This window comes from Neophocaena asiaeorientalis, unplaced genomic scaffold (assembly GCF_003031525.2).
Source record: "Neophocaena asiaeorientalis asiaeorientalis breed wild unplaced genomic scaffold, Neophocaena_asiaeorientalis_V1.1 scaffold46, whole genome shotgun sequence".
Classification (NCBI taxonomy): Eukaryota; Metazoa; Chordata; class Mammalia; order Artiodactyla; family Phocoenidae; genus Neophocaena; species Neophocaena asiaeorientalis.
This window is the reverse complement of record NW_020175393.1, coordinates 6,704,605-6,732,529: the sequence shown is the minus strand read 5'-3', so window position 1 is coordinate 6,732,529 and position 27,925 is coordinate 6,704,605. Positions and strand designations below refer to the sequence as shown.

Below are 27,925 nucleotides of genomic sequence, written 5' to 3'. Positions count from 1 at the left end.
TCTGGACCAGGCGTAGGGAAGGCAAAGTTGAATGAGTAAGTCACGGAGAAGACAAATATGTAAAGAATAATTAGAATACATGATAAGTGGTTTTTTAGAAAGTGTGAATTAGTGGTATGGGGTTGTGGAGAAAGGGAAAGTGTTCAAGAGGAGATAAGGTTTGAGCAGGAATTCCCTGGTTTAGGGAAGCAGAGATAAGGTAAGGGGGAGGGGAATGAGGAAGCAGGACAGAAAGAAGACAGGCAGGAGGGGGAGAAAGACACGTTCAAGCAAAGGCATGCAGTGCAAGTCAGGGAGTCAGAGGAGGACACACACGCCTGATGTGTGCAAGGCATTGGTAAAGGCGAAAAGAATCAAAGAAACAAAGACATTTGGAGTTGAGGTATGGACGCTAAGCTCTTGTTTCATCTTTCAGAAATTATTGAATGACAAGAAGATCCATGGAACAAGCATAGCCTCCTCTGAAATCAAAGATCAAAACAGTCAAGAACCATTAAAAGAGGAAGAATATAAAAAGCTACGAGATATTCTACAGCAGAGGGACAATGAAATCAGTATCCTTTCTGAAGTGATGAGAAAGTCTTCTACTGGCTTGAAGCGGGGAACACTTAGCTGTCTTCCCCTAACCACACACCCCAGCTCCCCACCCAGATTCCAGCTCACATTGCTTCTTTCCATTTAGAAGTAAAATATCCCTTCGGCAAACACGTGGTAGGAACTAGTCAAAACCAGAGTTGCTATAAAAGAAAAAAAATTACTTTGTTTTTAGCCAGATATAGTTACTATTATGGGAGATATTTCAGTTTATTGAAAAGCATGGGCTTTCTTACACCATGTCTCAACATTAAATTTCTTTTAGTATATTTTTTGACTACTCCGCAGTGCTCTTTCTGTTTTAGTCCTGAGCCAGTAAAGTTAGCTGGTTATCTTTAGCTAGCTGACCAGACACTGGGCTGACCACAGCCTCATTATGGCCCAGAATTTGTGGCTGGTGTGTGGGTGAAACTCAAATGATGGCTGAGAAATGACAAATGGTATTTAGCTTATGAAGAGCAGAGATTGATTTAAATGTAACTTTTTACTTAAAAGCCAGATCTATTGCTTTGAGTTCCACTTACAAATGTGTAGATGAGTGTTGAGGATAGACGTCTTACGGCTGGCTCTCGGAGACGGCATATTGGGTGCTGAAAATGGTTAGCAGCCCACGAGAGCTGCCTCTCTTACAGACCAGGTGATTGCTGCTAAAAAGCCCCTATTGGGCGGTTAGACCTCAGGTCTCCCCAGCATTTCTTCACTATTGTTTCTTATTTTATCTTTCAAGCTTCTTGCAAAAGATTTGACATTTTCATTACATTTGCAGGCTTTACACATGCACAAGCAACGGTTTTAGTCAGTTCTTTATGAGCAAATAATTTTGTTCCTTTCTTAAAAATTACTAAAAGGCATTTTAGCTTTAGCTATTGTGCAAAATTCCTAAAAATAGCCTACATGAAGGAAATCCAGTAATAAAGAGGTAAAACCAAACCAAATATGAGGTAGGCATTCTGCCTGATTAACTTCAGTCTCTAATTTTAGTTGAGTATTAGCAGACCCTGTATGTCTGATTCAGGTGAGTTTGAGCTGCTTTATTATCCGGCCAGTAACAGTAGATTCGACTGTGCATTACACCCCCACACAAGCCCCTGTCTCTGAGCACTGCCCACAATGTTGTCACCCTTGCATTCCTTTTCCTCTCTCCTACCCTATCCATCTCCAGAGATGGTCCCAGCCTAGACCTCAGTCCTGGCCCCAGCCCCAGTCTGAGCTCTGCTTCTTTTCCTGGCCTTGATCCTAGTTTAGGATCATCTCCCCTAAATACTCCTACCAACTCCTTAATCCCCTTCTGGGCTTATGAATGTCTGTGTGTATGGGAGGAATGAAATGAGATATGACAGAGAGGGAACAGTCTAGGCTTGTTCATATATGTTTATTTTGAGAAGAGAGTGAGAGAGAGACATACATCATTCTTCACTGGTAAATCCAGGTACCGCTGTCCCTGTGGGGCTGCACTGGATTCTTTACTGACTGTGAACAGCTCCAGCAGGGTCCCCGCCTTCTGAGACTCATATTTGCAAGTGAGGGTGTGTGGGAGGCATGGTGAAAAGAGCACTAAACTTAAAGTTCACACCCAGGTTGACGTCCTAGCTCCTCACCCGTTATCTCTGTAACTACCCGGTGAAGCTGGTTCTCGCCGGCGTCACAGTGCCAAGCAAAGTCGGTAAGCTGCCTTATGGCAAGTGCTCTGAGCGCCGTAGAGTGTTATGTCGTGGAAGATAGGACCCCACAGACACTGGGCAGACTCAGAAGAAGGAAAAAGAGCATCTAAGATGTACTCGTCACAAAGCTTACATTTATCAAGGGCTAATGACCAAGAAAGGCTCCTGAAATTTCATAGTATCTCACAGTCAGGTTGGAGAATATTTTCATATCTTTTTTGGTAGAACCAAGAAGGCCAGGACAGTGATAGGAGGAGTGAGAAAGATACGGCTTAGAATAGGAGAAAAAGTGATAATACTTGAGCTCAAGAAAAGATAGTACTGCAAACAAAATGAGTGAGCAGCATGGAATGTTCTTGCAAAGGGAGGGAAAATGGTGTCATTTCAGTGACATTATCAGTCTGAATAAAGTTCAGACATCCCTTCACAAAACACATAACAAGGTGACACTTAGTCCCCAGCCCTGCACTTGGCATGAGTGAAGGCCCAAGTGAAACGGGAGTGGGAAGGGGGGCAAGACAAAGGAGAGGTGAGAGGAAAGGAGGCAGCAGAGAAGCTGCATCTCTACTGTGGCTTTTATGAATGTAAATCAGATGAAGACCGTCGAGGGACTGCCCATTATACGTAGAGCGACATTCACACTCCCTCCTCCGGATTAGGCAGCCACACGTGGTCTTGCCCCTGCCCAGCCCCTGGCTTCGTGTCTTCCTCCCCCACCCTGTACATGTTAGCCTGCGGTCACAGCGGCCTTCCTGTCGTTCTGCTAACACCCGGTTTCTCGGCCTCAGCACTGCTGCCACTGGGGCTGTCCCGGGCAGTGGAGGATGTTGAGTGGCATCTCTGGCTTCTACCCACTGGACACGAGTAGCAGCACCTACCCCCCACTCCAGAAGGACAATCCAAAATATCTCTAGACGTGGCCAAGTGTCCCGTGGGTGGTGAAATAGCCCCTGCTTGGGAACCACCGCCCAGCTCATTTCTCCTTAGGGTTTCGGCACTCACCACTTCCTCTGCTTAGATGCCCTCCCTCTGTCTGGTTCTTGTTGTCATTCAGATCTCAGCTTAAATGTCACTTTTTAAAAAGCCTTTCTTGAGGCTTGAACCTTTCTTGAGCACCCAGTGGAGAGCGGCCACTCAGTCACTCTTGACTTTTTAAAAATAAGCATTCTGGCACTTTTACCCTCTAATGTCATGTGTGTGTGTGTGTGTGTGTGTGTGTGTGTGTGAGAGAGAGAGAGAGAGAGAGAGAGAGAGAGAGCTGTCTCTCCAGTAGGACATCTGCTTCATGAGAGCAAGAAACCAGTCTGCCTTTTCATCTTTCTATCTCTGTGCCTAGAATACTGTACTGCCGGCACACGGTATAAGCTCCAATGAGTATCGTTGACTGAGTGAAGGAAAGGACGTTGCCATGGCCGTGCACGAAACAGTGAAAGTATATGATGGTCTTGCTAATTATCCCCACACAGCGCAGTAGGGAAGCTGGACAGAACCAATGCCTAGACACCACAGAAGTTGTGAACACCTTTGGTAAATACAAGCTTTTTTGAGGCGAAGAATGGAGGCCATGTCAGGGCATGTGAGAGAAAAACTGGTAGTGCTTCCAGAAATCACCAAAAAGGTGAGGTCAAAGCTGAGACGGAGGATGGAAGTCAAGTGCATTCCATGTTACCTGCGCAAGGACGAGTGTACCTGGATGCCCCCCCTCCACTCCTTTCTACATAGCACTCTTCCCTCCCACACCACCTTTGTGTTTCCTCAGACTCCTGTTTTAATGAAGCCATCTCTAGGGCTGGTGAAAGCCTTGAATTCATCTCACTGCACATGCAGGTAGAGCTCTGAGATTCTCAAGAGGGAGTATCGTCTTTTCTCTTCGTGATGGCAGAACCCCTTAGAGTTCTTGACATCTTGAACCTGAAAGAACAGTAAAGTAGGGTAGAAAGGAGTGATTTTATCACTCAGAATCAGTGCTCCTAATAGATCTAAATGGCCCACAAAATTGGCATTTTAAAATGATATATCTTTACCAATAATTCACCTCTTTTTGGTGAAATTAGAGGGACCAAACATTAGAGACTTTTTAAGAAAGTGACTTGAAGCCCCATTTGAATATACACTAAAGAAGCATGTGTTGGACATGGGGGTGCTCTGGCCACCAGAACTGACTCGGCTGACCTGCCAGCTGGGGGCGGGGGAGAGGGCGGGGCTCTGGCATCCTCCCTCCCTCCCCATCTTGCTGCCTCCAGAGCAGCTTCCTGCATTAAAGTCCTATTTACTCACAGGTGGAGACGTAGCTCCACTGTCTACTACTACCTGGTGTTCATTTTCCTTTTTATAAACCCTTTCATAAAAGTTTTAAGCCCGAATTAGTTTAAACTCAGAAGATTTTAAAGACCTTTGGGTTTGCTAATTTTTCATATAGTGGTAATGGTGCCGTATTGAAAGCCCGGCAGCCTCCCAAAATGATCCATCACTGTTTCAAGGACCTCAGGAAGGTGAAGTCTTTCTTTAGTCCATCTTTACTGCATGACAAATAGCAAATATTATTGGGAATATTAATCTCATTTGAAAATGAGTGTTTTGATCATTATAATCTAGCATGAATCACTAAATCCTTAAGTCAAGTTTTAGATATTTTGGTAACTATGTTAAAGAAGGAAAAGAAGAAAGCTCAGGATGCTCTCCACGTCTCCAGCATGGACAGGAGTGAACTGAGACGCTCCCAGAGCTCCCCCTTCCCACCTGGGAACCCGGAAGGTCCGAGGATGTTGCCACCCTCAGCTCCCACTCAGGCCCCGGACTCCAGCACTTCTCAGTACAGATCCAGTTTGCTCCATGGAAAAACAGGTCAGTTATATTTATTGATATACATAAACTATATAACTGTAAATAGAAAACATAGGCTGTCAAATTATATATCCATATAAAAAATAAACAAACATGTAAATGATTATAATTTTATTATTATATTCATCGTAAATCTTATCCTTTTTAATATTACATTTCTTGAAGTTTTGAAGTTGTAGTAGAAGCAGCTGCAGCAGCAGTAACACAAAACCCCAAGTAAAGTATATCCACCCTAAAAAAAATTCATTCTCCATAATGGAATGCAGTGTAGCATCCTTTAGCTTTCAATGTGCAAGGACAAAGGCTCTCACAATTCATTTGTTAGAATTAATTTTTTATAACTAACAAATCTCTTAAATGCCGGTTTCTAAAGTTGTTGACGGAACTGAAAACACAAAGCGTGGGTTGTCACAGAGGCTGAAATAGAGGGTCCAGGACAACAGCAGAAAAGTTAACTCTAGAGAAAGGAACAGAAACGTCCCTCCAATAGAGGAGGGAAAGAATGATCATCACTAACGTGATGAAGCAGTGTTTATTTCTAAATCTAAATGAGCTATCTGCAGCAAAATAATTTTAAAATAAGATCACAGTCTGCCTTAAAGGACAATGAATACACACAATTTTGTCAGATAATAGGATTGACAGGGTCGGACTAACACTGAGGCACCTTCCCCAAGTGTAGCCTTTGATAAGTGTGTCGGTACTGCCACAAGAGCAACCACAGAGCCATGCTAGAAGCCCAGATTGGTTTGTGTATGTTACTCTTTCTGTTAGACCAGCAGAACATGATGTATAGTTATGTGACAAATGCCTTTCTCCTGAAGACACTGAGGAATCTGAAGTATGGAATGTACCAGAACAAAGGGGTGAAGAGCTTCCCTTTTGGCAACGTAGGTTGAAATTTTCCATGTAAACATTTGTTGGGATGGACAACCTGACGTGTGTGGTTTTCTAAAAGCTCTAGTTTGGGAATAATTAGAGTATGGTGTTCATTAAGAAGGACACTGTTTAGTTAATAAAGACAAGACTGAGAAGCCTGGAAGTGTATTTTGTGATGTTATATTCCTGTATCTCTTAATTCCAAATCTCCTTGCTGTGAATATTTCTTTAGCAACACAGTAGGATAAATTCAAAATCCCAGGAAACAAAAATGCTATTTTTACCATTGATCGCATTGATCGTGTTGGCTGTAGACAGGGAAAAGCAATCATTCTTCTCTGTGATCGTTTTCCGTACAGTATTTCTATACTCTCTTATGGGCAACAGCTGGTTGGAAGAAAAGAGGTCCTCTGCTTTGGTGAGTTCATTAGTTCAACCATCATATTTTTCATTCCTTTATTCATTCAATATATATTTATTGAGTGCACACTTTGTTCTAGGTACTGTGCCGACTATTATCATATGGCTAGAGCTTTACATAGTCGTTGTATGTACCAGGTACTATTCAAAGTTTGCTACCTGAATGAACTCATCTAATCCTTATTCTATAAGTTCTTGTTTTACCCCCATATTATAGATGAGGACGTGCATGGACCAGCACAGTCCCTGACTTCAGAGCACGTACAGACTAACAGGGAAGAGAGCCTTGAACAATTAATTGCAAAAGTACACCTCTGTATGACTGGGAAGCACACACCAGGGAGGCTCTACCTCAGGTTAAGACCAGGAAGATCCAAAAGGGTCACGAGAGTAGGGGTGTGGCTGGAAGGAACATTGCAAGCAGAAGGAATCACTTCAATAACTTCCAAGGCCTTTGTGGTGGAAAGGAGCATTTTATGAAGTGGAAAAGGCAGGTGTGGTGGGATCCGGGGAGTGGGAGCCTGGGAAGACAGGTTGAGTGACATGCGTAGAACAGATTGGCAGAGGGCGCAGGACAGGATGACCCTTTAGGAGGCTGTTGCAGTCCAGTAGTCCCAGCCAGAGGATGGAGATGATGAGAGAGAGGTGGGAGATCAGAAACACTCCAGGAGGTAGTGTGAGCAAGGCTTGGTGACTAGATGGCTATGGCGGGTAAGGGTGAGGATTGGTCCCCAGGTCTCTGGGTGGCTGGTGAGGCTCTTCACAGAGGTGAGAAATGGTGCCTCCCATGGCCCAGCGACAATTGGCATCATTGGCTGTAGAGAATACAGCACTGGCGTCTCTGCCGAAATGAAACGTCACAATCCGTTCCTGTGTTAGAACTGCACGCGCTTGATGGAAGGAACTCTCTACTGGCCTTTTCCAAAGACACACACCATTGTGCCTGTGCAGAAATGGCCTCTGACATCACTGCCCAGCCCCTTGCTGTATGCCAGACCTTTTCTATTTCTATTTGTTCTTGCCCGCACCATCTCCCTTCTCATAATTATTCTTCCCATAGTATCTCATAATCTCTCTCCTAACTCATGATTATAGTTAACTTTTTCAGTAACTCTTTTTGTCCCTTGATATTGCTATTGAGACAGACTATAGTTTTGTTTGGAGGATGAACTAATTTCACTTGAATAGAAAATCACTGAGAAAATAATGGAAATTGTTTGCAAAGTCCAAGTACAAATGAGGTAAAAGAGTTTTGGAGAAAAGCCTTATAGCTGAAAGGGTTTTTGAGTTGTTTTCACTGTCATTGGATATAGTTCTAGCAATGACTTTAAGTAGGAATAGGCTCACAAATGGGCTGATAATAATCTAACCATTTGGAGGAGGGATTGATGGGGGATTGATTTTATTTTGGCAAAACTACGGTTAGAGTGAAAATTGCTGCGGGTGAATCAGTGCTGCAAAGCCACAGGTAATGGGATAGTTTGTTGCAGTGTTTAACATCTTAGTAGGTGATTAGGCTTATATTCATGTACTATTTTATATACAAGAGGCTTGTGTAAACTATACCAAATGCAAAAGGTTAATAAGCATGTTGTTTGGATGGAAAGTACTACTGCCTTATGTAGGTGTTGTCAGATTCTATTAACCATCCCTGTCTTAATGCGGAAAGCAAGTAAATTTGACCATCTTCCACTCTGAGACTGTTGTGGAACTGTTTCCTCTTCAGTAACCCTCCCCCTTTTTCTATTCACCCCCACTTTAGGCTAAAAATGACTTCTTTCAAATTTCTTGTGTGAAAAGAAAATGAAACCCAACTCGTGGTTCCCCAGAGAACCCCACCCCCAGTCGTTGCATGAGGTGCCCGCCAAGACAGAGGGAGGTTAGGGGCTTCAGGGCCTTTTGTTGTTTTGGAGGTTAAATGTCTGTTTCAGTTTTATGGGAATAATGACAGGGATTGTTCAATCCCACAGTTTGCAAAGAGTCATTCATATTGGTCTCTTTAAAACAGAAGGAGTGTCATAGCTTGGGGGTTTTGTTGTTGCTGTCTTGTTGTGGGTTTTGTTTTGTTTTTTTCTGTTTTAGTTCTCTGGCTGCACGTTCCAAATAGTTACCGGAACCGGTCAATATTCCAGAAGTCCCTCATGACTCACCACTTCCTTTAAGGTTTGAGATGCTAACAGAATCCACTCCTCACAGATGACGTCATTGGCATTTAAAAAGTGACCTGAAAGGCATGGCCTGGAGGCTCCAGACTCTTTTCTCTTACTCACTGGGGGAGAATTTGTTGAATCCTCCATATACGCAAGGAGGGGCCCAGGGTGGTGTTGACCGAGGACTGAGGTGAACTGAGAAACGCTCTCTGGCTCTGGGAGTTTAATTTAAATGTTGGGGCCTGGTTTAGTACCCAAAGAGCAGAGAATAAAATAACAAGTGCTATAAGCAGGAGCTACAAGACATGCTACTACAGGAATTCAAAAGAGAAGGGAAGAGTTTTAATCAGTAGATCAGGAAAGACATTACAGAGCAAGCAACATGGAAGTTAGGCCTCAAAGGATTGATAGAGTTTGGATATTCAAAGATGGAGGGAAGAACATTATATAACATTCCAGGTTTAAAGATTAATATGAGCAAAGACTTGAAAACAGGAAAGCAAGGAAAAAATATGTAGAGTTGGCAGGAATATTTGTTTAGCTGGGGTTTTGGAGATTGTTTAAAAAAAAAATTCGACTGAGTACACTTTAAAGATCTTACTGTCTTTATGCAACCATTCGTGAATCAAGCAGCATCCAATCTAGCAGACAGCAAGGAGCTCTGAGGGGCTGTACAAAATGAAAGACTTTTGCAGGCAGAAGGGAGCGGGAACAAGGAAGTTATACTGGCAAAAGGCAGCTTGGTTATGGCAAGGTCGCTTTCCTTTGGGGCACGTCAGGGATCTGTCAGGCAGATTGTCTGTCTAGTGCCCACCAGGCGATTCTTGATTGACTGGTTTAAGACTCCATTTCCGGAGGAGCCAAAATTGTAATTAAGTCTCCATTTGGTGATGTGGGGTTTAGCATAAGTGACTCCATTTGGAGCCTGTTGTCTTGTTTTTAACAAGATGTACAGGGAGTCAGAATAAATAGGGTAGAAAAATGATTGAAAAGCTGAAAAATAAAGGAATTATATAATCTAATCACCATTTTTAGCACTGTTTTTATGACAAAACGTATCCTGCTGCTTGCGACGCCAAGAACACAGCCCTATCACTCTGCCAGCAGGGGAATAGAGGTCTTCTCTCTCTCTCTGTCTTTCTACCTCTCCCTCTCTCACACACACAAGCACACATGCACACACATGCAGAGTCTTGCCCAGACTTTAGCAATAAAACATTATTCTTTAATCAATTATATATTTATTTACTGTCTAGAACGTGTGTAGTGCTGTGCTATTCGAGATGATGTGTAGAGTATGAGACATTCTATTACAGAGCTTGTGGAAAGCATGAAGGACTATCCTTAGCTGCAGGAGCAGGGGCTCCTAATTAATTCATTAAATACATGTTCTTTGAATTTAAGCAATGAACCAGGCAGTGCTAGGTGCTGGAGATTAGAAGGTGAGTGAGACGCAGTGCCTGTTAGAGGGTTTACAGTCTAGAAGAGGACTTACGGTGAATATGCATATATGGTGCCATGGGACATGGAAGAGGAAGGTCAACTCTTCCTGGGCAGGTTTAGGAAACAGGTGCGGAAGAGCTGGGCCTTGAACAAAATCTTCACAGAGTAATCACATTTACGTCTGGCAGAATGAATAGAGGAGGGAAGAAAGGTCAGAGCACTGAGGACTAGGAAACTTCTCAAGCAAATTCATAGGGGTGTGGAACACACGGTGTGTTTGTGACATTGCAAGCGTTTAGTTTGGGTGGATTTTAGGATTTGTTGGATGGAATGGTATTTAGCAAGAAATAAAGCTGAAGAGGGACCCGCTCATGAGAAGCTTAAAAGACTTGCTTCCGAATTTAGAACTTTATTTATTGGCAGTGGGGAGCCATTACAGCTCTTTGGTATGAGAGTAATGTGGCCAGATTTCTGTTAAAGAAAGATCATTGATAGCGACGTGCTGAGTAAACTGGAAACTGGAGGGAAAGTGGACAGGATGTTCTAGTAGCCATCGAGGTAGGAAATTAAAAGGGCCAGAATCAAACCAGACACAGTAGGGACTGAAAGGATGAGAAAAGTGTTTGCAGTACCTAAGGAGAACTGACTTGTGACTGCTCAGAATGAGGTTGAGATGAAAAGTCTAGGAGCTCTCCCAGGTTTCTGAGCAGATATGGTGCCATTTACCAAGCCAGTGAATACATGAAGAGAAGCAGGCTTAGAGGGAGAGTTTATTTGTCAAATTATGGATATGTTGAGAATGAGTATGAGGTGGAAGTGTCTAAGCCAGCACATACACAGCTTTAGTGCTCAAGGGGAGGGGTTAAGTAGAGATATGGATCTGTCATGGACTTGTAGCCATGAAAGTGGACAGGGTCGTCCAATGGGACGGGTAGCAAAGGACCAAAAGCAGAACACTTAGGAGCCCCAATAGATGGTGTAGGCTGAGGCAGAAGAACCAGCAAGGGAGAACTTGAAAGGCAAGACAGTCAGGAGAGAGGGAGACCTCAGAAGCCAGGCTAGAGGCTGAGTTCCAAGGAGGTGGATGTGGTTGACTGTATTGGATGTTACAGAGTGGTCCAGTAAGATGAGAACTACAGAGAGTCCACTGGGTTGGATGGGAAGTGATCAGTGACCTTTGCCAAAGCAATTTCAAAGATTGCGAGAGCAGAAAGCTCACTGTACCAGATTGAAGAGTAGGAAGTGAGGAAGTGAGATGGAAGTGGTCACACAGGTCACTGGAGGTTAAGGAATTTTGAGGCTGGGGTTGTTAAGTGGAGTTTCTTTGTGGGCGTTGAAGTCATTCCGGGTATTGGCAGGAAATGGGGCGGAAAGGAATACTGTGAGCCAGGAGCCCAAGTCAGCTTGGGTTAGCTGCCTGGTTTGTTCACTGTTGGATCAGTCTATCTATCTGTCTGTCTGTCTGTCTATCTATCTATACGTACATATATACATACCAAGTAGCCTTAAGTTACAGCATCACAGAGAGTGGGTAGCAGAACCAAATGGCACAGACCTCAAAGGAGGAAAAGATTTGGCTTTGGTGTTTAAAAGAGAAAAAAAAAAGTGATTTTGAAATGGTATCGAGGAGCCAGAAGAAGGCCAGCACTCAGCACTGTCTCTGGCCCTTCTGGTACTTACGTTACAGGAGAATGAACGTCCTCCACTTGAGAGGGCTCCAGAGCAGGCAGTATCCTTGAGGGAAGAGTCAGATTTCAGTGATTAGAAAGAGCTGAAGGGGGTGTTTCATGAAGATGTCGAGCATGTGAGAGAGTTTAATCAACAGTGGAGTGTGGGGTCCAGAGAGCAGCCTAGGACAGGTTCTCTGGGAGGCCAGTAGTGGCAGGAGGGTTGGGTGGGATGAGCAGAGGTAGAGCAAGGAAGTCAGGAGTCACATGTGAGGTAACAGCCGCTCGGAGGGGCTTGCATCTTATGGGTGGCTGAAGATGACAGGGATACAAGTCGTGGTAAGATTGATTATCCTTGAGGCTACAGGCCTAATAAGTGTAGCAGATTCAGTCTCTTATTGGTTTTTAAATGATATGCTTCTGAGAATTCCCTTTTAAATGAACTCTCCCCGGATGATGTGTTGGAATGGAGGTGGGGAGAAAGATCAGCTGGCTTCTAAAATGTTCCACTCCCAGTGAAACCCCAGCCCCTGTGGAGGTTAGGACAAGGATACAGCATGGAAAAGCTTGGGAAGGAGCTGAAAATTGTCTCTCAGGTACAGTTTTCCCCACCTTGTGGCGAAGCAGTAGGTATGGCCACATATGCTCATCTCTTGATGGAGTCCTGCTTGGTTGCAACAGCACCTGCTCTCCTAGGGATGGGGACACCGGCCTGGGGGCTGTTCTTGCATCAGTGGCAGTGGTTGTATGGTTTTGTAGATATGGGTCGTTCCTAAGTCAGATATTTATAAATTTGATGTTGTATTTCCTAAATTGTAAGCTGCTAAATATGTCTTCACTGTTCAGAGGCTTCCTCAGAGCCCCCTCTGGAGGTAGCACAGAGACACTAAAGCAAGAGAAATAGAATTGAATCAAGGAGGTTCTATTTCTCCTATGTTTGACTTGGGTCAGTCAGAGATGAGAATCCTTATGTGACAGTTTTAGCTCTGTTACTTCCCTGTGACCATAGTATAATCAGACTTCATCTTGCGATGAGAGACAATAATTGCCCTGAGCTATGGTATTTGCCTTCACCCTGGAGCTCGAGAATTCCATCAGCACTCCCTTTTTCAAAACTGATTTTCTGGGATTTATACCAACAAAGATAAAAATGGTTTCTGTCAGTGTGTTTGGTAGGGAATGTATTTTGGAAACATGATAGATGAACCCTGACTTTATTTGGAGCCTAAGACATGATCTTTATAAAACATCTATCAGTTGCTCCTACAGCCCAAGCCAGAATTTGCCACTCTGCTCCTACTACAGTTAGGGTTAGCTGGTTTTCATGTTTATGATTATGTTATTAATATTTACCACAATCAGTATATCCATTCAGTGGGGAGCAGGTGTGACTGAAACGGCCACCATGGAAGCAATAAGACTTTCTGCACTGTGCACATGTGAAGTTTGTCTTTTGACTAGAACCTCAGTCATTGTTTGAGAAGCCCTTTGTCACCTGTTTCTCTGCTTCTTAACCTCCCTCAGCCAGAAAGCTCTGCTCAGAAATACTGCTTCACCCTATCTCGCTGCATTTCAGGCTGATCTGTCTCTTCATCCTCTAATTATGCTACATTCGTTAATGCTGTGCTTCCATGAATCTGTTAAGTTCTTTGCATTTGGTTTTCTACTTCATTTTGGTGAACAGAGATTTCCTGGGAATCCTATAACCATCTCTTTTCTGAACTTCTTGAGCGGCATAAAGTTGTGTTGTGTTGAGCACCTTCTACAAACAATACAAGAGGGGTGTATACCCTCTGGCAGGGACAATAAAAGTAAAATAGAGGACAGTCAGTTAAATTTGAATTTTAGATAAACAACATATTTTGTTTTCTGTTTGAGTAGGTCCCATTCAGTATTTGGGACATACTTATACTAAAAGTTATTCATTATTGATCTGAATTCAAATTTAACTGGGAAATCCTGTATTTTATCTGACAACACTTCCCCTGGCCCTTTTCTTTGTGATGTTTCCTTGGTGTAGGGAATCATAGGTAGCCTTTAAGGAACTGCTCCAGGAGAGGAATAGGGAGGTCTCTGTGGGCTCGTTAGCACACAGGACACTGCAGCTTTCTGTACTTTGTCCCTCATCTGTTTCCTCCAAGGCTGGTGGAAGTCCAGGTTTCTGAACCTAGGAGGAGGACAGAGGTGCTATAGTACATAGTATTCCTCACACTTTTGCCTCGAATTCCCGTCAGCATCTCACTGGATGCTTGTGCGTGTAGAACACTGTTTGCAGTCTTTTGCTACTTGTCGAGTTCACCTGGTACTAGTATATCCAGCTACTTATTCTTCAGATCAGTTGTCAGTGCCCAGGACTGGCTTAGACCATGGCAAGACATCATGGCACCATGGCCATATCTTGTTGTGAGTGTGTTCCTAGAGCCCAGCCATTTGTATGTGGTTATTTTCAGAAATATGTTTTATAACCAATACTTTCATTAACAATGTGGCCTATTCCTTTGGAAGTTTTTCAGATGCCCAGAAATACCCTGAGCCTGGTTTCCTCAAGGTGACAAACCAAAACAGAACTATTATATATGCAACTTTCTTCCACTGAAATACCCTCCACACTCACTTCACCAACCTTACAATCAGGAGAGCCTGTGGATGTTTATGAACTTCTCAAGGCATCCAGACTTAGAAGCTTCCAGAACTCAGTTCTGTGCATAATGTCATATGCCTTTGCCAAGTTGACAGATATAACAAAGAGATAATAACATTTAACACTGTAGTTTTCCCATCTTCACTGCATGATGAAAATCAACTCAAGGATACCCTGAGTTTTTAGATGATAGGGTTTCCCTCTCCAGCTGTGCCACTGAGATGTGTTTACAGATCTCTGTTTAGTAGTTTAATTTCTCTGGAAGCTCAACACTTACCGTCTGGATAGTTTGAGTGACATTTTGCAGCATGTGAGTGACTTCACCCGCAAGGGTTTAATGGGTTCAGACAGTGGTTCTTGCAAGAAGTGCCATGTAGTCACTGGCTCACCCTTCAGGCCTCATTACCAAATAGTGGTCTAATTGAGGTGTGAACACCACCTGGGCTTTGAGTGTATTCATGCTATCTTTTTCTTTCAGTAGAAATTTATATTACTGATCACAAGGTAATGCCCGGCATATTCTTTTCACAGGACTATAGTATAGAACTTCATAGTTCAAGCCCTGTGTTGCTTAATCATCCTCCTTTATTACAGTAAAACTCTCAGTGAGATATGTAACCTCGGTATTTTACAGTCCACCGATAATGACATGAGAAAGACAAATGGAGTTTCTTTAACCATTAGTCTGCAATGCTCATCACTTAACTCAGATAATGCGCAGTGACTCTAAATCACTTCTATCCATGCCAGCTGTACAAATATACGTGTGTACGCATACTTTCATACACGCACACAACAGACATTCACACATAACACACAGCACGCTTACACACTACACACATACACGCACACTGACTCTCATCTTTTGGGCTTTTCTAGTATATCCTGTTCTAGTCCTCTTAGTCTGCACTAAATTAAAGAAATCTCCTGCCATACTTGCTGGTCCAGAACTATCTAAATGGTTGATTTACTGACTCATCGGTTAAATTTCCATTTTTTTCCATTCCATTAAGTCTAGCAGCTACTGGGTTTCTATCCTCTAGCATTTCTCTTGCCCTTTATGATCTCAATGAATTCCTTTGACCCACTTTATTCTGTAAACACAAGCAGGATCAGAACGGCATTTTGTATGTATGAGATAATGGAAAAGTGATGTTCTGCCTAATGTGGGGGTTTTTTGTTGATTTTTCTCACCAAGGCCCAAGATGGCTTTTTGATAGTGTCCTCCAGGGAGACAGACTATTGTGCTCTCCGAACTCATCAAGGTTATGTTAGCTCGGATATACAATAGATAGGCTCTTTTTTAAAAAAAAAAATTAAGCAGAAGTAAAAACTTAATTGGTTTTCATTTTCATTTCATAACATCATTGCTCATTACCCCTTCCATTTTAATTCCATATGTTGTGTGAAAGAATCGATTCTTGCCGTTAGCAAACAGAACCCATAGAACTTCATCATCCGCGGACACATTGCTTTGGTATTCAAAGTCCCATTTTTGTGAAATAGTTTTGTTTGACAGAAGATTGACCCTGGGGTTTAAAACCCCAGTTTTCACCAAGTGCAGGCAAGTGAATAGTGCAATAGATGGTGTCTAACGCATCCAGGGGGAGGAACTCTCTTCAGTCCCTGTCCTTCCCTGTCCCTCACCGATCTGCCAAAGGTTAAGATGGAAGCTGCCGCATCTGGATTCTCACCATGACTCTCTCCTTTGCATCCTTTCCTGATCCCTAACAGTAAAGGCCTCTGGTGGGGGTTAGGGATGCTCTGCCCAACATAGCCTTCTCCCCTAAGCTTGAAATTGCCTCAGTTTCAGTTTCATTTGGCCAAATGAAGTAACAACCTTTAAAAGGTTAAGCTAGAGACACCCATTATTCTACTTCAGTGCATTTCATTTGGTCAACTCTTTACTTAGCTAAGATAAACACAGGTACTCTGAGGAAATGACACATGTGAGTGGGGTACCACAGTGATGGAGGCCTGTTTTCTAGAAGCCTGGAGAGCAGGCCAAAGGGAGAAGGACAGGGTACAGGGAGGGAGCATGGAGAATGAAGTGTGCTGCTTGGAAATGTTGCTGCTCTGACCTTCCTGTCCTCTCAGGGCTCACTCCACATGAGGTACAGCTGTCATTTCACTGAAGTTAATTCCTGGGGTTACAGAGGTCAGGGAAGAGCAGGAAAGGGGTCGGCGAACCAGCCACAGTCAGCTGGTCTCCTGGTAACTGATGCTGAAATCTGGAGAGTTTATTATCAAGACAGACCCGACATTTGTTGCGTGCAGACTGTAGAAGGATTTTGTAAGATTATTCTATGTCGTGTGTGGCCGCACATCCATATGGCTTAGCAAGGATGATGCCATAAAACTTTTAATTTTACAAGTAATGCTCATACATATTTTCCTTTTAAAAAATTAAAACCTTACAAATAACACTGTTTCCTTTGACAACTCACACCAATCTCCCAATCCCCACCTCCCCAGTTAAAACTATATGTATGTTTACTTTACTTTTTCTTTAAATATGTACATATATACTCACACATATGTATATGTATGTATATTTATATATAAATAACATAATTCCAAATATATAAATAATACAATATATAATATAGATGATATTATTTATATATTTATTTAATATATAAATCCATTTTTTATATAATAAATCCATAGAGGGCTTCCCTGGTGGCGCAGTGGTAGAGAGTCTGCCTGCCACTGCAGGGGACACGGGTTCGTGCCCCGGTCCGGGAAGATCCCACATGCCGCGGAGCGGCTGGGCCCGTGAGCCATGGCTGCTGAGCCTGTGCGTCTGGAGCCTGTGCTCCGCCACGGGAGAGGCCACAACGGCGAGAGGCTCGCGTACCGCAAAAATAAATAAATAAATAAATCCATAGAAAATGTATAGCATTATTTAATTTGAATATATTTGTATATTTCTCCTTAAATTCATTCATTCAGTATTCAACAGACGTTAAGTGCGTACTCTGTACTGGAACTGTTCTAGGTGCTGGCAGCTGAACTCTGAATAAAACAAAGATCTTTGCCCTCATGAAAGTTACATTGTAGTAAGTGCTATCATTCTGAAACGTCTTTTTTCACTCAATAAGATGTCTTGGAGGGCTTCCCTCCCCAAAAAAAAAAAAAAAAAAAAAGATGTCTTGGAGGTTTACCCACTTTCATACGTAGATCCACTTCAGTATTTTACATGACGCGTAAATGTGGTCATGTCACAGGTGATTTAGACATTCCCATACTGATGGAATTCAGTGTCATGAAATTTTGACCTAGCAATCTGGTGTGCTGGGTATTTCTTTGCAGTTGGCTGACAGTGGAGAGGGCCCCCTTGCAGCTTTTGCTTCCATTGCTGTGGTGGGAGAGATGAAGTACCTGCATCTCCTACATCACTTTGTGATGGTTTTGTCAGGTGTGTCCTGGTCTGTCAGACCAGAGTGCAATACGAGAGAAGTATTTGAGGGAGTTGGTGAGGAAAATTTTCTTTTCTTACTTAGGATATAATGCATCAAAGGTTTAATGGTAAGAATCAAAATCAGAATGGTGACCAGGAGAGTAGAAATGGAAGAGAATCATGGGTAGGGAACTTATGAAGGGATGGCAAGTGGGAGAGAGCTGGGAGGAATACAGCCCAGACCACAACAGTAGGTGACACAATCGCACCAAAGGAGAGGAGAGGGGGCCAGTTTTATCTGCGTCCAGATCAAACATTGGAAGAAGGTCTATTTTGGTGTTAATCTCCTATTTTTCATCTTCCAGTATGGTTCCTATTCATGACATCACCTAGTTTTCTTTTTAAATCCTCCTGAACTATGAAAGCCTGCATTCCTGTCTCTAGACATTTGGGTTTGATAAAGATGTGGGAAAGCCCTTTTGTCTGAACAAACAGAATGAGGCTTACAAGAAGAGCCTCAAATATAGAATGAAATCCCATCCTCATAATTGAAATATTTCCTTTACCTCATTCTGATCCACGTGAATTTAATGTGCATTACATGTAGAAGTTTTTTTCATATAGCTTAATCAGGTTTTGATGTTCAAGTTAGTATTATGTTATTTTCCATTTGTCCATCCATCCATTTAACCTGAAAATGATTAAACCAAGTAGTAGAGGACATCATCTCCAGAAAAAAAGAATCTTGAGTTTGAATGATTATTTTTGGAAACTTCATCCAAGTAGTTTCATTAAATGAGGTAATTTAATGTGTTTCATTACATCTTTTTTTTCTATGTGAATATATATGGCCTCTCTATGTGTTGATTAGCAAGGAAAATATTGGGGGACTTCATTGAAGTTTGAATAATTTCATTTCTTTGTATTTCAGGGTTAGTCTAAGGGATGCAAAAATTAAATCTTATACATTTTGTGTTTATGTATATATGTAATTAATAGATATTTAGAGAACACACTTGCCTTCTTTTTCCACTGTGTGCCCTATGTGAAAGAGGTTTTTCTGTCTCTTTTAATCTCTTGCATCGTTCTCTCTGCTTAAATGCTAATGCCTAAATGAATATGCCAGTGTACAGGTGGAACCAGGGAGGTGAAGGACAGGGATTTGCTCCTCATTTGAGCATTTTAACTTCCCAAAGGAAAGAGAAGAACAACAACAGCAAAACTTTTTTAAAATATTTATTTATTTATTTGGCTGCGCCAGCTCTTTCATTGCAGCACCCGGGATCCTCGTTGCTGCATGCGGGATCTTTTAGTTGCGGCATGCAGGCTCTTAGTTGTGGCATGCGGGATCTAGTTCCCTGACCAGGAATCCAACCCATGCCCCCTGCATTGGGAGAGTGGAGTCTTAACCACTGAACCACCAGGGAAGTCCCAACAAAATTTTTATAAAGAAAAAGAACCTACCAACATTTTACAAGTCTCACCACTAGATCTAGACAGCGCTTTCATAAATGTCACTGTTAGGGGAAAATCCAGGTTTTGTGCGGCCTGAAGCTTATGCAGTTTGAGGGGGTCCTCTTTAAGGAAAAGAATTAAAAACTATTAATTCAGAAGTAGATATGAAATTGAATATTAATGAAATAATGAGAAAAGAACTTAATCACAGCACATTACAAATTTTAAAAAGCTAACAAATAACAAAATCCAGAAAAATACAGTATTTCAATTAGCTAACTGCTTGACACACCTCTATGATACTTTTTCTCTACGTTTTCACTGCATAATCTTTGATCACTACTTCATGTGACCATTCGGTAATATTATTTTCCATAGAGAGAATAGAAAGATTACTCAATTTTTCTTCTAAGCATGGTCAGCTGAAACTTGTTTATCTTATTGGTAGTTTAGAAAAGACTCTTTCAGCTTTTCAACTGGTCACTGTTAATGTCGTGTAAATTATTATTGTTGTCAAATTTGTGAAAACTCCATCCTGTTTCCTTTTATGTAAGCTATCAGAATTGGAGGAATTTTTCCACCTCCACGGACTCGTCTCTGTGTTCATACATTCAAACCTTATTTCTATTCCAATACCAAAATCTAGCCCTGGGTGCCACAGGGCATGTTCATATCATGGCATAACCTCAGACCTGTACCTTCCTGCCACAATGCCGGGTGAGATGGCAGTGAGTGGAAAATGCATCGCAGGAGGCTATTCTGACACTAGGACCACTAGCAATAACTTAAGCATAAACAGCAACAACTAAAAGCCATGCAACTATGTTATGCTAAAACCAGATGAAACGTTCTCCTTAGTCAGATCCTAAAGCACCAGTGGTAACTCCGGCACTCCACACTTCCAGACTAGGTGGGAAGTGGAATGGAGGGGAAATCCAAGTGGAAGATCCAGGGGTCTTGACCGATTGTGATTAAAATATCTTACTTTTGAAAATTTTACAGTACCTCATGACCACATCCCTGTACTACTAAGACCCACTCAGGGGCTCATGCAAGAGGGGCTCTAAAAACGGAGCCTCATTAGTTTCATGGTAACGATGCCTCAACGTACTGTGGATGACGGTGAGTAGAGATCGAGAGTGAAAAAGTCAGCAGCCTGCCAGTGTCTGCTACTTGCGTGACGTGAGCAGGTGCAGGCACATGGGAGTCTGCAGGGAGGAAGAGGAGGAAACCTGATGCATATGCCACTGACGCTGGGGGACACAAACCTCGCATCAGGGTGACTGACCCCAAAAAGGCAGCCAGGTCACTTGCTGTAGGATTTCAAACGTCATGTTAAACTCCAATGGGAACACCAGCAGGAAGCCAGCCGTTACATTATGGAAGAAAGAACATGAGTTCTGGAGTCATGAAGATCTGAACTAGAATCTTCATCCATATGCCTTCAGTAGCTGTGTGACTTTGGGCAAGTTGCTTAACCTCTCTGAGCCTCATTTCTTTTATCTATATAAAATGGAGGATGATACCTACTTCTTTGGGCTGTTGAAGAACTAACTGAGAAATAAAACTAAAAACATATAGATGGGGTTTCCCTGGTGGCGCAGTGGTTGAGAGTCCGCCTGCCAATGCAGGGGACACGGGTTCGTGCCCCGGTCCGGGAAGATCCCACATGCCGCGGAGCGGCTGGGCCCGTGAGCCATGGCCGCTGAGCCTGCGCGTCTGGAGCCTGTGCTCCGCAACGGGAGAGGCCACAGCAGTGAGAGGCCTGCATACTGCAAATAAAAGCTTTTTAAAAAAAAAAAAAAAAAAAAAAAAACATATAGATGTGCCTGGCTCACAGGACCGAATTTTAGTGGACGTCCTTCCAGGAGGCAAAGCTACAGGAATATTTCAGGACAGAAACATTCCTGTAGCTCTTCATAATCGGTCGATTTGTGTTAAGAACCTAGCCTGTGGTTAGAGGTACAAGAAATAGAAGCTAGTTGCTGGCTGCAAGGATCTGCAGGGGCCCAGATGGATGTCAGGGTCCCAGCCAATGTGAATGAAGCCCAGGATGGGCCTGCAGTTCAGCAGGGAACTGAAGTAGTCGGCAGAGAAGCTGGGGCAAAACGCTTTCTCACAACCTGTGCCTGCATGGAGGGGAGGAAGGGAAAGACGGTGACAGGCAGACACAACGGAGCCTAGGCTCTCCGCCAGGCGCATTAGAACACTGGCAAGTGGTGGCGAGACTCGTCCTAGAGCTCAGTGGCTGAGGCTGCTTGTGTGCAACCTGCCACGGCCAAGACTGGGCACAGGCTGCAGGTGGGAGGCCGCAGACACCCCGGGTCCTGCGGGGCTGGGAAAGAGTGAGGCCGCACCTTCCAGAAAACCTGGAAATGCTCCCTTCTTTACGGTCCACCAGCATCACAAGCAAATGAACAAAGGATGGCAATTGGAACGTACACAAAATCCTGCGTTAGACAACACAGAATCATAGGACAAAAGAAAAGAATAGAGTTCAAAAATAATGTTGTTTCTAACCATCACCACCCCTTTAGTCTCTCTGCAGAGACGAAAGGTTCTTCCTTGTATTTCTGGTTCTTTACGCTGGCTTCTTCGTTATTGGTCGTAGCCTCTGGAACCCATCCCTCTAGTTCAGGGGTTATCAAACTTTAATGGGTATAGGAATCCCTTGTTAGGATCCTCGTGGGTGGACCCTGGGAATCTGCATTGCTAGCACAGAGCTCACACTTTGCAAAACTCTGCTTGCAGTTATACTAGAACTCTCCCAACCCCGATCCTCACCTTTCTTCCAGGGTTTTGTTTCTGATCATCTGCAAGTACAGGCTGCTAGGCACGAAGGTATTAGACAAATGGTGTGTCACACCTGGAGAAGGGGACTAAATCTTTATCAAAAACATGAGACTTTTCATGGCACTTGGCTGCACAGAAAGAAAGAAAATATTTTATAAAGAAATGGAATAGTCAAGTGGTAGCATGTAGCCTCATGGGGAAAAATATATATTATTAGTATAAATATATTTTTATTATTAAAAATATATCTCACCAGCCCTCTGGCTGCCCACCAAAGGCTTCCGGAAAAATAACCAGATGAGGGTCAGGACCCTCAGGATCTGCTTATACCAAATCCACAAATCCTTGGCTCCCAGATCTTTGGTCTGCATCTCCTTCTATCCCATCTCCCTAAAGGATTTCAGCCCTCTCAAAGCTCAGCTACCTCCCCTATGCGGACGTCTCCACACCTCTGTCTCTAGCTCTGGCTCTGCCTGTCTCTTCAACCCCTAACTCCCATCTCTACCGAGATGACCCTTTGACAACAATGAGAGCATTTGTCAAGCACTTTTATGTGCCAGGCTCTGTGCTAACTCTTCGCACATTTAATCCTCAAAGAACCCCCTGAGGCAAAAGTAACGTTGTTGTCCCCATTTCATAGATGAGAGAACTGAGGATGTGAACATTTCAGTAAGTTCCCTCAAACCATAAAGCTAGTAAGTACCAGAGCCCAAGCTCCTGGGGTACCTCCGTTAGCACCCTTAGGGAAATGTGCTCCCAATTTCACTTCCTTTTAATTCCCTAGCTCCTCCTCCTGTATTTTCCTACCTCAGTTGATGATCTCAGCAGCTGTCCTGGTAGGAAAACTTCCTGTGATTTCAGATGCCTTCACCCCCTAGTTCCCCACAACCAAACTGGTTATTCATTCTGGCCAGTTCTCCCCCTGAACTCAGGAAGCTGCCCTTTCTTTTCCATTTAATCGTCTCTCACCTGTATTATTTTTTTAACATCTTTATTGGAGTATAATTGCTTTACAAGGATGTGTTAGTTTCTGCTTTACAACAAAGTGAATCAGTTATACATATACATATGTCCCCATATCTCTTCCCTCTTGCGTCTCCCTCCCTCCCACCCTCCCTATCCCACCCCTCTAGGTGATCACAAACCACCTAGCTGATCTCCCTGTGCCATGTGGCTGCTTCCCACTAGCTATCCACCCTACGTTTGGTAGTGTATATATGTTCATGCCACTCTCTCGCTTTGTCACAGCTTACCCTTCCCCCTCCCCATATCCTCAAGTCCATGCTCTAGTAGGTCTGTGTCTTTATTTCCGTCCTACCCCTAGGCTCTTCATGACATTTTTTTTTTCTTAGATTCCATATATATGTGTTAGCATACGGTATTTGTTTTTCTCCTTCTGACTTACTTCACTCTGTATGACAGACTCCAGGTCCATCCACCTCACTACAAATAACTCAATTTCGTTTCTTTTTATGGATGAGTAATATACCCTGAGAAAACCATAATTCAAAAAGAGTCATGTACCAAAATGTTCATTGCAGCTCTATTTACAATAGCCAGGACATGGAAGCAACCTAAGTGTCCATCAACAGATGAATGGATAAAGAAGATGTGGCACATATGTACAATGGAATATTTCTCACCTGTATTTATTAAAGCTGGTTTCTTTTTCTCCATTCTTACTCTCCAAGCACTTCCATGCCGCCACCAGGTGAGTCGCCCGCAAGACTACCTGGATCTCTCTCACCTGCTCAGCTGCCTTCATGGTCTTCCCACCCCGACACGTTAGAGTCCATACTTGGAGCGCAGCCCAGCCCTGAACCCGCTTTCTAGCCTCATCTTCCCTGTGCATCCCCCTCTGCCTTTCCCTAACTGAAGCCACCCCAGATGGCATGCCCCATCCCAAACACACACACACACACATCACCCCATCTCTCCCTAGGTTTTTAAAGTGAGGTCTATGGCCCAGCTGCATTAAGATCATCTGAGAAGCTTTTGAAAATGTAGACCGTGCAGGGCCCAGGAATTGGGAAGAAGGGAATTGGTCTGTGTCTAGAACAGCGTTTCCCAAAATGCCAAATCCTGAGCTCCTGCGGGCAGTTGGTGAATATGGGTCCCGCTACAGGCAAACTACATTTTTCCAAGTTCCTTATATGATTCTGATGTACCCTAAAGTTTGAGAATCCCAGAATTCTCCTCTCTGTAAGACATCCTGGATTCCTAGTTAATAGGATACAATTTTCCTTTAAAGATGAGCAGCCAAGAATAAGTTTCCAAAATAACTAAGCTGACTCTCTAGTCCCCAATCATTTATAATCTGTTTGTTAGATGTTCACTTACGGAAATGTGGAGAGGGATAGCCCAGGGGGATGGGCTGTATGGTAAAGAGGACAGGGAGAGAGAATGTGCAGGAACATTAGGAAAAGTTAGGAACATGAGTTGGGGGCAGGGGGATGTGGGGGGTGACCAGAGAGTAAAGGGTTGTCAGAAGTGACTTCAGTATGGCTTTATCTGGAGGTCTGGCCCCATAGGACCACATGGCAGCTGTCACTGCGGTTGAAATTTCTCACTGTTTAATATATACAACAGGTTAGACTGGTGGTCAGGAACCCTGAACACTGTGCTTTGTGCTAGAATAGACTGCTTAAACAGATCAAATAATCCCTTTCTCTCCACACAGACCCAAACTGCCTAGGATATTGGGAGGTTACAAATAAGGTCTGGTGAGCCCAAGTAAGGGGTCTGTCAGAAGCATGCCATTCTTAAGGTCTTCCTCAGACTTGGCTAATGACAGTGGACTTGAACAGCACTGACTTCTCCACTTGACAACGGTACCAATCTTCATGCTGACTGATCTGTTTTTCTTGGATCCAGCAAGTCATCTTTGAGTTAGGAGGGGCGGGTAGCAGCATAACTCCAGTTCAGTGCATTAGCCACGCAGGGCTGATGTTTACCTTGGACCAGATCCCGATGCTGACATTTTGGCAGGCTGGCTCCTGTCACTGAGGAACTTCGCGAGATCGCAACAGGGAGTCGATGTAGAATGAGCAGTTTTCCATGTTTCGTATAACCCAGCTGCTGCCCTGTGGAGGAGCAGGACATGGCCACGTAGCGTCTGCAGTCAAGCCTGCCCCTATTAAGCAGGCAAGAGACTGAAAACTCCAGTTTGCGGTCTTTATTTTGTGACCCTAGCGGTTATTTTACCAGGGTCACGGTGTAGGTCCTGGATTCTGCCATTTACAAGGAAAGGGGAAGTTGCCGAACTCTGAGAGGGTTACTATGAGTCTTAAATATGTCTATGTATGCATATATATATTCACAAGCATAAAATCGTGGCTGAGCAGACTTAAGTACTCAAGAAATGTTAGCACTGTATCAGGATCACTATTATTGCAGGAGGCACTTAAGCCATTTGAGCACAGCGTCTAGATGCAGAAGGCTCTGCCTCGCCTTTGACTCCCATCCAGCCTGCGGTCATGTGGCAAATGAAGTGTGATGTGACAGCGCAATCTGAGGGACTTTCGGTAGATCTCCTTCAATAGGTGGTGGATGTCGAAGCCACAGTGTAATGGGTTGCGGGTTGTGTGGGATTTGAAGAAGTAGAGCAGGCAGCTTAGGGGTTTAAAATTAAGGGAAAGAAGAAAAATGGACTGGCATCTTGAGGGGAAGATAGAACTGAAGAAATAATTTGCAATGGAGAGACTTTCGCTCGTCGGGCTCAAGTTTTTCCAGCCCACTGCAGCCTGAGGTGAAACGGCTCCCACAGTTGGCTCTCACTCCTACCTCTTCTTCTGGCGTCCCCAGTTCCCTGAGGGTACACCCCCTCCATTAACTGTAAGAGTCCACAGTGAGAATTTCACAGTTGCACATGACCCAGGTCTCTCCCCCCCTTATTATGGCAGCTGTTCTCCTTTCTTGCTCGGCCTCTTCAGTGCCATCTGCTGCCTCACCTTCCTTCTCTGTTGTCAGTGTTCACAAGACCAGTGCCAATGTCTGTGCCAGTGGTGTCTCCATTGCTTTTGTTTTTTCATTTTATTTTTATTTTTTCCCAAGCTTTATTGAGGTATAATTGACCAATAAAAATTGTATATATGTAAGGTATACAACATGATGTTTGACAGATGTTTACCTTGTGAAATGATTACCACAACCTAACTAATTAACACATCCATCACCTTACATGGTTACGTTGTGTGTGTGTGCACGCGTGTGTGTGTGGTGGGAACATTTAAGATCTATTGTCTTAGCAAATTTCAAGAATACAATACGGTACTATTACCTATAGTCACCATGCTGTACGTTAGGTCTCCGTCTCCAGAACTTGTTCATTCTGCATAGAAGAACTTTTGGCTCCTTTGACAAACATCTCCCTCACTCCCTAGCCCCTGGCAACCACTATTCTACTCTCTGCTTCTGTGAGTTTGACTTTTTTAGTTTCCTTGTGTGAGTGATCATGATGTATTTGTCTTTCTGTACCTACATTATTTCATTTAGCATAATGTCCACCAGGGTCATCAGTGTTGTGGCAAATGAAAAGATTTCCCTCTTTTTAAAGGCTGAATAATATTCTATTACTTTATCCATTCATCCATTGATGGACACTTGGATTGTAGCTTTATCTTAGCTATTGTGAATAATGTTGTAATGAACGTGAGGGTGTAGCTATCTCTTCAAAATACTGACTTCATTTCCTCTGAATATATCCCCAAGAGTGGGATTGCTGGATTACATAAGGTTCTATTTTTAATTTTTTGAAGAACCTCCATATTTTTTCATAATGATTGTACACCCATTGCTTCTTGAGGCTGCCATTTCTTGCCTCTCGTGTGGCCTCTTGCTACTGTGAAAGGGCAGATTCTAGGCACGACTACCACCACTGTTGAAATCTTGGTGCTCTAGAAATTTTATTGGCACCCATGTTGTTTAACAATAGTGTCAATTAAATACACAGAACATAACTAGCTTACAAAAGTTGGAGATTCATACCACAGTCTTAATTTTGCAAACATTTATTGAATGCAAAACACCAGACACTGTGCCAAATTCTGGAGATAAAAAGATGAATTACAAACAAAATACACTGGAAGACTATACAAACAAAAGCAACTTAACTGTGGGTTAAAACAAACAAAATTAAATGGGATAGAAATAAATGTAAAGTTCTGCTCTTAGTATTAGAAAATCAACATCATAAAAAGTATCCAGATTGAAAAGGAAGAATTAAAACTGTCTCTTTTCTTAGATAACATGATCTTGTATATAAATAATTTTAAGTAATCTACTGGGGAAAAAAAACTATTAGGACAAATCAAAGAGTTCAAGGTTACAAGGTACAATATTAATATGTAAAAATCTATTGTATTTCTGTACATTTTGCAATGCACAGTTTGAAAATAAAATTAAAACAATTCCATTTACAACAGTATCAAAAAGAATAAAATATTTAGGAATAAATTTAACAAATGAAAGTCTAAGTTATCCTTTGAAGACTACAAAACATTGTTGAAAGAAATTAAAGATTTAAATAAATGGAAAGGAAGCCCATGTTCATGTATCAGAAAACTTAATATTGCTAAGATGGTAATGCTCCCCAAATTGATCTACAGAGGCAATGCAATCTCTGTCAGAATCCCAGCTTGCTTCTTTGTGGAAATGATAAGCTCATCCTAAAATTCATATAGAAATGCAAGGGACCCAGAATAACAAAAGTGTTCTTAAAAAAGGAAAAAAAGTTAAAAGACTCACCACTTCCCAATTTCAAAACTTCCTACAAAACAACAGTAATCAAGACAGTATGGTATTGGAATAAAGACAGAAATATAGACCAGTAGAATAGAATTGAGAGACCAGAAATAAACCCGTATATCTATGGTCAACTTATGCTCAACAAAGATGCCAAGACCATTCAGTGGGGAAAGAATGGTCTTTTCAACATACGACACTGGGACAACTGGATGCCCACATTCAAAAAAATG

General features: G+C 42.8%; 1 protein-coding gene across 1 annotated transcript in view; it reads left to right on the top strand.

Annotated features, from left to right (window-relative positions):
• KIF6 (kinesin family member 6) overlaps positions 1–27,925 on the top strand; it is a 374,962-nt gene that overhangs the window by 190,222 nt on the left and 156,815 nt on the right. Inside the window, exons 12-13 of the mRNA XM_024766060.1 lie at positions 416–554; positions 4,884–5,099. Coding sequence (XP_024621828.1) covers positions 416–554; positions 4,884–5,099 — 355 coding nt within the window. The remainder of the gene's footprint in view (positions 1–415; positions 555–4,883; positions 5,100–27,925) is intronic.